This window comes from Myotis lucifugus, unplaced genomic scaffold (assembly GCF_000147115.1).
Source record: "Myotis lucifugus unplaced genomic scaffold, Myoluc2.0 scaffold_7, whole genome shotgun sequence".
Taxonomy (NCBI): Eukaryota; Metazoa; Chordata; class Mammalia; order Chiroptera; family Vespertilionidae; genus Myotis; species Myotis lucifugus.
Window position 1 is genome coordinate 6,418,205 of NW_005871055.1, and position 9,443 is coordinate 6,427,647.

Here is a 9,443-nt window from a genome sequence, read left to right on the forward strand (position 1 = left end):
GCCCACCCGAGAGGTCAGCAGTTCAGCCCGCTCGTCAGCAGCCTGGGGCGGCTGCTGATCAGGCCCAGAGATAGGTCTGGAGACGCTAATTGGCATAGAAACGACCAATTAGAACCAAATCTGGGTGAACTGCGAGGAGCCAAGGGCTGCCTAGGAGGCGGAGCTATTGATGCTGACTGGCATAGAAATCAACCAGTCAGAATCTAATCTGGGTGAACTGCAAAGGCAGAACCTAAGGTGGGGGCTGAGGAGGGGTTTTAAGGGCAACATGTGCCCTGACCTGGAATCAAACTATGTCACTGTTTGGTGTAAGGTGTAAGAAAGCGGTTCAATTTTTTAATGACCAGTTTGGCAGTATAGTGCATATGGCTGGCTATCAGTCCAGATATAGGGATTATGTATTTTTGTCTGCCAAGAGCATCTCCTCCTGCTGAAAAAGACCCCCCCCCCCATTTAAGCAATCCTATCCTATATAATCTATCTATACTAATAAAAGGGAAATATGCTAATAATAAAAGGGAAATATGCTAATTAGACCAGTTGATGGGCTTCCGGACAAAGCCATGGTGATGGCGGACAAAGCCATGGTGATGGGGGCCGAGGCAGAGGCTGTTAGGGGTGACCAGGCCGGCAGGGGAGGGCAGTTGGGGGTGAGATCAGGCCGGCAGGCAGAGGCAGTTAGAGGTGATCAGGCAGGCAGAGGCAGTTAGAGGTGATCAGGCTGGCAGGGGAGAGCAGTTAGGGGCAAGATCAGGCTGGCAGGGGAGAGCAGTTAGGGGCAAGATCAGGCCAGCAGGGGAGGGCAGTTTTGGGGCGATCAGGCAGTCAGGCAGAGGCAGTTAGGGACGATCAGGCAGGCAGGTGAGTGGTTAGGAGCCAGGGGTCCCAGATTGGAGAGGGTGCAGGCTGGGTTGAGGGACACCCCCTCCCCATGCACAAATTTCATGCACTGGGCCACTAGTTAAAATATATTTTTATTAATTTCAGGAAGGAAGAGAGAGAAAGAGATAGAAACATCAATGAAGAGAGAGAGTCATTGATCAGTTGCCTCCTGCATGCCCCCACACTGGGGATCCAGCCCATAACCCTGGGGCATGTGTCCCAATGGGGAATCGAACCATGACCTCCTGGTTCATAGGTCTATGCTCAACCACTGAGCTAGGCCACTTGCGCTGCCTCATGTTAATTTAAAGTTGAATTAGAACTAAGAAGTTGAAAGAGTAGCTCTGTATCTCTTAGGAAGATTTGTAAATGCAGAGAATTAACAATTGCACTGAAAGGAAGACAGGGTATTATTTAAAAAATTTGCCATGTGAACTTTGTTGATGTCAACATAAGTTTGCATTGATTTGCTTTATTGCAAGTGAACTTTGTGACATGCTTTAGGCCTTCCATTCATTGTATGAGCTTGGGGTCTTTGCCACCTTACTGAAGGACAGAGAGTGTACTCAATGCTGCAGTACATTCTGTCAGAAGACACAAAGCCAGATTCTCTTACTGACAATACTGGAAATTCTAACCATGGTTGACCTGGTGGCGACCACCTGTTTGACCCCTCACAGTCGGGAGCAGACTCATTAGTGCATTATTCAGCATGATTCTAGAAAGAATTCTAATCATCTTTGGATTAATTGGGCCTTGGTCTCAAGGTTCAGTCACTTACAGAGCTTATCTCGAAATAGGAGCTGATTTTATTTTGAGTGTTTAAGTAAATGAAACTCTTGGGTGTAATCTTTCTTCAGATAGATAGAAGCCAACAAATAGGCCCAGGCATATTTATATTTAGTGCAGCCACCCCCAGGGGCTTGATGCATAGTCTCCTTTGGAAAGGTCTTTTCCTCAAGTGGAATCTGTATAGAACCCCCAGTGTTGGTGTGTTGTGCTCTTAAGCATCACTAGAGTTGTCACTAGTAAAGATGAAAGGGAGCTGACAGTAAAACATTAAAATAGGGCTTGCTGCTTTGTTATTTAACCCATTTTGTTTTTTTCTAAGTGAGGAGATCTTGGCAAAAAAAATGATAGGACTTGAGTTTACCTACTTGTATCTTCTGTCTAGCCACTGGGGCCGGCTGTGGAGTTGCTTTTTCTTGCTCTGTAATACAAGAAGCCCAGACTTAAATGTCAAAGAGGTTTTGTAGCTTTTGAGATGGGAGCATCAAAAACAATTGAGGGAGTTGTCTTGGGCCTCTGGAAACCTAGCATTGCTGGTTCATGCAGATTTGATCAGGTTACAGGGTTCATTTCATGATAAACTCACAGGAGATCCAGTTATAAATTAGGATGTCATTTTGTTAATTTACTCTGGGAAATAGGTCTTTTTAGTAATTGGAGGATACAGTAGTCCCCTTTATCCACTGAGGATACAGTCCAAGACCCCCCAGTAGATACCTGAAACCAAGGATAGTACAGAATCCTGTAAATTCTATGCTTTTTCCTACACATATATGCACTTTATGGCTTCTTTTTGGCATATCCAAATTGGCAGCATCACTGCAGGTAGAATAAGGGTTACTTGAACACAAGCATTGCCATACTGCAGAAGTCAGTTTGATAACGGAGACAGCTACTAAGTGACTAACAAGCAAATACAGCGTAGATAAAGGGTGTCCCAAAATTCACGCAAGAAGTAATTTTGATAGAAAACACAGGTTTATAATTAAAAATTGTAAATTTTTTATTGATTCATAAAGTATACAGTATAGGGTTATGTATGGAATAGCATATCAGGTAAATGGCCTCCACGGCTTTGCTGGCACATATGCACTCTTTTGTTGAAATTTTCCATGACCGTTTTGCATAAATGTGGTTGAATTTTGATGAGGCTCATTTTCATCTTGATGGCTTGGTTAATCGACAAAATGGTCGCATTTGTTCAGAAAATCCACGAGTGATTGTTGAGAAACAAATGCATCCACAACGTGTCACTGTTTGGTGCAGATTTTGGGCTGGAGGCATCATCGGACCATTCTTCTTCGAAAATGTGGTTGCTCAGGCAATAACAGTTAATGGTGCTTGCTATCGAGACATGATAATCCAGTTTTTATGTATGCTATTCCATACATAACCCTATACTGTATACTTTATGAATCAATAAAAAATTTACAATTTTTAATTATAAACCTGTGTTTTCTATCAAAATTACTTCTTGCATGAATTTTGGGACACCCTTTACATTGGACAAAGGGATGATTCATGTCTTGGCTAGGATGGCGAGAGTTCATCACCCTACTCAAAATGGTGTGCAATTTAAAACTTACGAATTATTTATTTCTGGAATTTTTCATTTAATATTTTTGGACCATGGTGGACTGAGAGTAACTGAAATGTGGAAAGTGAAACCTCAGATAAGGGAGGATTACTGTACTTTATTTACTAGGCTCCAAACACACCTTTTGGTGATCAAGGGCTCTGAAAACTGTCTTAATGAACCTTGAAGTGTGTTAGTAATGACAGAACCAGAGCCTGTGGAATTAATGGTCTTAAAGGAGCTTTCATGTATTTTATGAAAAATAACCACTTTCTGGATTATTTGTTCTCCTTGAGAGGATTGGCACTTTCCTATCCTGCTCTACCACAACCGTGTCCTCAATTTAAAAAAAAGTTATTTTAGCATGATATAAAATTTGAATTGTGAGAAAGTATAAAATGAAAAATAATTCTGTTCTCCACCTCCAAACTAATCCTCTCACAGGTAACCATGAGTAATGATTTCCTCCAATTATTATTATTTAAATATATTTATTGATTTCAGAGAGGAAGGGAGAGGGAGAGATAGAAACATCCTATATAATAAAAGCCTAATATGCAAATTGACTGAATGGCAGAATAACCGGTTGCTCTGACACGCACTGACCACCAGGGGGCAGGCACTCAACGCAGGATCTGCCCCCAGCCCACAGACCCAGGCCAGCCAAGATGGGTGCCAGTGGGGGGTGGGGCCGGCAAGTAGGCATCGCCAGGCCGGCCAAGGCGGGTGCCAGCGGGGGCCCCCCGTCCCCGATCGCCCCGCCGGTTGCCCACAGATTGGCCCTGATAGCCGCCAGGCCTAAGGACCCTATCCGTATACGAATTTTGTGCACTGGGCCTCTAGTCAATGATAAGAGAATCACTGATTGGCTGCCTCCTGCATGCCTCATACTGGGGATTGAGCCTGCAACCTGGGCATGTGCCCTGATCGGGTATTGAACCATGACCTCCTGGTTCATAGGTTGACGCTCAACCACTGAGCCATGCCAGCTGGGCCTCCCTATATTATTTATGTATATACTAACTTATATGGACTTAAAACATGTTGCATAAATAAGATTATATTTATTCTTTGCATATTTAACTTACTCTGTAGCTTGGGTCCTTTCTGTACCATCCTATCCAGCTCCATCCATTCAGATTAATGGATGCACAGAATATATCCCTGTTAATACTTTTATTAATGGTACTTAAGTTATCTTTAGTATTTTTGTTTTTCCATACAGTCTTTAAGAAATGTCCCTGTACACACATATTTTATTTTGTGAGTACCTTCAAGGTAAATTTCTAGCAGTAGAAAGGTTAAGTGAGAGAGTATGTGTATTGTTTATTTTGCTAGACATTGCTCAGTATCCCTCCAAAGAGGTCGAACCAATTTGTACTCCCATCATCAGTGGATGAAGGTGTCTGTTTCCCCATACCCCTGTCAAATGTGGATATTCACAACCTTAATTTTTGCTAATCTGAAAATATCTTTTTTTTTTTTAATATATTTTATTGATTTTTTACAGAGAGGAAGGGAGAGGGATAGAGAGTTAGAAACATCAATGAGAGAGAAACATCGACCAGCTGCCTCCTGCACATCTCCTACTGGGGGTTTGCCCGTAACCAACGTACATGCCCTTGACCGGAATCGAACCCGGGACCTTTCAGTCTGCAGGCCGACGCTCTATCCACTGAGCCAAACCGGTTTCGGCAATCTGAAAATATCTTAATATGCATTTCTTTAGTTATGAATGAAGTTGAGCATCTTTGAAATTATTAATCAGTCTTTTCCTTTGTAGCTTTCTAGGTTAATTTCCTCTTTTAAATACTTTTGTACAGATTGCTACTCTTCCATTTTAACTTTTTTTCAGACACTACACTTTGTCTACATAATTATTTCAGTTAGAATTTTCTGGAATTCTATTCCCTTTTTGATAATACAGTATAAGAATGTAACAAATGAATTTTTAGTTCCCATTCAATGTATGTGGATATTTTCTGAGTGATCTTCTAAGGCAGAGAGCATCTCTTACTGTGAGTCAGTTCTGCAAATGAATAAACTCATTTTCCTTAGCACTTAATCTCCAAATTCCAAAGGCACCAACCACATTACAGCCCCAGTAAATGTCCTGAAGCATGCCAAGGAATTCTTTTTGCTACCTTAGCCCTGGGGATTAGGATTTTGTATTTAGAAGATTATTAATGTTTATAGAGTTTGTGATTAAACTTGATAAATAAACAAGAAAAGGGAAAGAATTCTTTGGAGAAATAGTCTTTTTTTGTTTTGTTATTTTTCTCTCCCTTTATTCCCCTCTGAATTAAAATGGAAATGTTTCTTCTCTTTTTCTTTGTGACACAAATGAGGTTAATTTCTTTCCAGCAAAGGTTAGTGACCTTGTGGCAAGTGTCTACAAGACCATAAAAGCAAAGCTGCCTCTGACCTTGAGAAGTATGTCATTGTACCTATCCAATAAAGATACTGAGTTCATCTTGTTTAAACCTGTTAGGGTGAGTATCATGATAATTTATTTGAATGTTGGCCAGTCTCTTCAAGTGTTCTGGCCCTGTCTACCATTTTCCTCTTCCTGTAGATACTTAAAAATAGTATAACTCTTCCTGTTGGCATACTATTCTGGTAAAGTTAACTAATAATCACTGTGATTCTTGAAAGGTTTACAAGCAGCATTTTTCTGATTATACCTCTCCCCCTTCCCCCATCCTCACTTTGTCACTGAAGTACTTTCTCCCTAAAAGTAGAAATTAGTAAGTAAATACATAAATAAATAATTAGAAGTTCGCATTGGATGTGTGGCCCAACACTTGAAAGAGCAGCCTTTAAGGGATTATACCTGTGTTACTGGTGAGTAATGGAAGTAAATGGCTTGTAGCAGCCACTAAGGGATTAAATGTCAGAGCAAATTTAGAACTCATAACTCCAGCTCTACTTTGGGCTCACATCCTTACCCAAGGTGTTGGTTGGATTTTAAAGTACAGTTTGTGTCTGGGAACTTGATTGTCTTTTGTTAAGAAATTGCTGCTGAAGGTTCTCTGGGGGACAGGACTTGCTATGGTTCGGTTTTTCCAGGAAGCATTCTATGATAAGTCTTACTTGGGTTGTGCTAGCATGTGAAATATTAAGTGCAAACTATGTCTTTGATAATCCCATGAAAGATACATTTCCTCCACTCATTTTGGCAATTAATTACAATTTAATATTCTTAGTGCTTCATGTTTAAGATGGCTGTAGATGTTTTTAGTGACTCACTTAATATGATTGCCTTTTCTCTTTCTAAGAATAATGTTCAACAAGTCTTCCAGAAGCTCCATGTTTTGTTAAAGGAAGAGTTCAGTCCTGAAGATATCCACATCATTGCTTGTCCTACTATGGAACAGGTAATCCATAGTCGGAAGATTCTTGTTATTTAGTTGTTTGAGTAAATACTGTACAATATTTTATTCTGATGAGCAAGAGGTTCAAACTTTGTCAAATTTTTGATGATGGTCTTGTAACTGGACAAACAATGGGTCCGTGCTGCCTGTCACTACTCGAGCCAATTAAGCAGAGACAGGGTTGAGTCATATATAGCGTTTATTCCAGTATTGCTGGCAGCATGGGAGAGTAACAGGTCATCCACAAAAATCAGCTCTGCAGCCCACCATAAGCCAGCTGCTTATATTGGTAGAAGTATAAAGGAAAGTAGGCAAAAGGGTAAATGGGCAGTTTACAGGTATGCAAAAGGACTGGGGCTCTTCAAAGGGCTTAGTGATATGCAAGGGCTGGGGTTACATGGGGAAATAGCCAAAGGGTGGGCCAAATGGGCAGTTAACGGGTAAGTAGGCTGGAGATTTCCAAAGGCCTGCAGGTATGCAAAAAGATCTGGGGATCTTCAAAGGGCTGGTGATTCTGGTTTCTGGCTCTGGTTTCTGCAACAAAGTTGTTCATCTTTCCATGATAATGGGCAGCTCCAAAACGAGGTGGGGGTGGGGGGTGGGCTGCATTTCCAGGTGAGCTCCCAGGTCCTGTGTGCAGCTGCCAGCCAAGTTAGAATGTGCCTTCTTTAATCAGAACAAAACAGTCACAGTTAACAGAGCATGATTAATATTTATTACAATACTACCTGGTTCCCCAACATTCTATTTCTGCCCCCTTTCAGTTTTAGAATTTTCAATGGCTTTTTAATTCTTTCTAATATTGAAAGTTGCTGTGTTTAAGATGAACTGTTTGTGAAAGATTCAAATAGTGGTATTTAGGTTGCTGAATAATTTTGTTTGCAATGTCATGAAAAGAGGCCCACATTTCAAATGAAAAAGAAAATTGTTTTAGAGATAAGATGTTAGAAGTATTTGTTTTTAGAAAACTGAATATAGAACTTAGTTTGTGATTCATTTGGTTCAGTCAGCAACTTTTTAACCTATTATGTATTAGGAGTAGGCTGATTCTATAAGTATTTTAAGTTTAGTATAGTTTAATATTTTAGTATAGTAAGAACTAGAGAATTTGGGAGAAAGTGGTAAGGTTGGTGAGAACCTAATTGGAGTGGATGGAGACTGAGAGGAGAGAGACTAGAGGTAGAGAGTGTGGGTAAATCTTTTGAGGGATTTTTTTATATGGAGAGAGAAAAGATGGGGTGGTAGTTGGAGGAGAAATGGGTCATTTTTTATTGAGATATAAATCATATACCATAAAATTCATCCGTTAATGTGGACAGTTTATTGGTTTTTCATGTAGTCATTAAATTATACAACCTTTACCACTACCTAATTTCAGAACATTCCCTTCCTCCCTCTCTCCCCCATCCCTTCCTTTTTAAAAAAATGTATTTTTATTGATTTCAGAGAGGAAGAGAGAGGGGGAAAGTGAGAGAGAAACATCAATATGAGAATCTTTGATTGGCTGCCTCCTACATGCCCCCTAACTGGAGATCGAGCCCACAATCTGGGTATGTGCTCTTGACTGGAATCAAACCCAGGACCCTTCGTCTGGAGGTCTACACTCTATCTACTGAGCCAAACCAGCTAGGGCTAATTCCAGAACATTTTCATGCCCTCCCCAACGCCCCCCCCCGCCCCCCGCCAAGAAATCCCATACCCATTAGCAGAGTCCCCATTCTCTACTCTTCTACTAATCTTTTTGTCTCTATGGACTTGTCTACTCTGGCCTTTTATGACTGATCTTTTTCTCTTAGCATGTTTCCAAAGCTTATCCATGTTGTAGCATACATCAGAATTTCATTCTTTTTCATGGCTGTATATATTCCTCTGTATGGTTAAATGGATCATATTTTAAAAAGCTATCTCTGTAATTCTAGGGTTGTACATTAATAGACTTTTTATAAGTTATTTGAAGTAATTATATTCTGTGATTATATTATCTAATCTAATAAAAGAGAAACGTGCAAATTGACCATACCTTTGCTACGCCCCAAGCCATGCCCACCAGCCTCCAGAGCGACTATATGCAAATTAACCCAACCAAGATGGCGGCCGGCAGCCATGGAGCTGGAGCAAGCAGGAGGCTTGGTTGCCCCAGCGATGGAGGAAGCCAAGCTTCCCACCTGTGCTGGCCAGCTCTGGCCTCTGCTGAAGCCAACAAAGTTTCAATTATAGAAGATAAATAAATCCCAGATACCTGCTTCCAGCCAGCCTCCACTGGGAGCTTGAGTGGCTGGGGGCCGTGGCCAGCCTGCAAATAGCCATCAGCCCCTCACCCAGGCCGGCCACACCCTCATGGGGTGAGGGTCCCTGCTGGGGGGCTTGGCCAGCCTGAAAACAGCCATCAGCCCCTCACCCAGGATGGCTACACCCTCATGGGGTGAGTGTCCCCGCTGGGGGGCTTGGCCAGCCTGCAGACAGCCATCAGCCCCTCCCCTAGGCTGGCCAGGCACCCCAGCAGGGACCCCTAACCTGAAGGGGCTGTGGCCGCCTGCAAACAGCCATAAGCCACTCACCCCAGGCTGGCCAAGCACCCCAGCGGGGAGCCCCACCCTCATGGGGTGAGGGTCCCTGCTGGGGGGCTTGGCCAGCCTGCAAACAGCCATTAGCCCCTCACCCAGGCTGGCCAGGCGCCCAGCGGGGACCTCCACCCTGAAGGGGCTGTGGCCAGCCTGCAAACAGCCATCAGCCACTCACCCAGGCTGGCCAGGCACCCCAGCGGGACCCCCACCCTGATCCGGGACACCTTCAGGGCAAACCAGCCAGCCCCCACCCATGTA

At 42.6% G+C, this 9,443-nt stretch overlaps 1 protein-coding gene across 12 annotated transcripts in view; it reads left to right on the forward strand.

The window, feature by feature from the left end:
• Positions 1–9,443, forward strand: part of COG3 (component of oligomeric golgi complex 3) — an 85,029-nt gene that overhangs the window by 71,368 nt on the left and 4,218 nt on the right. For 10 of the 12 annotated variants that reach the window (XR_002827487.1, XM_023748440.1, XM_023748431.1 and 7 more), the window contains 2 exons: positions 5,612–5,739; positions 6,526–6,624. Coding sequence is in view for 11 of the 12 variants with exons in the window: in XM_023748440.1 (XP_023604208.1) it covers positions 5,612–5,739; positions 6,526–6,624 (227 nt within the window). In the remaining variant the exon portion in view is untranslated. Of the gene's footprint in view, positions 1–5,595; positions 5,740–6,525; positions 6,625–9,443 lie in introns of those variants that run through there. The other 2 variants (XM_023748451.1, XM_023748443.1) reach the window with 1 other exon arrangement.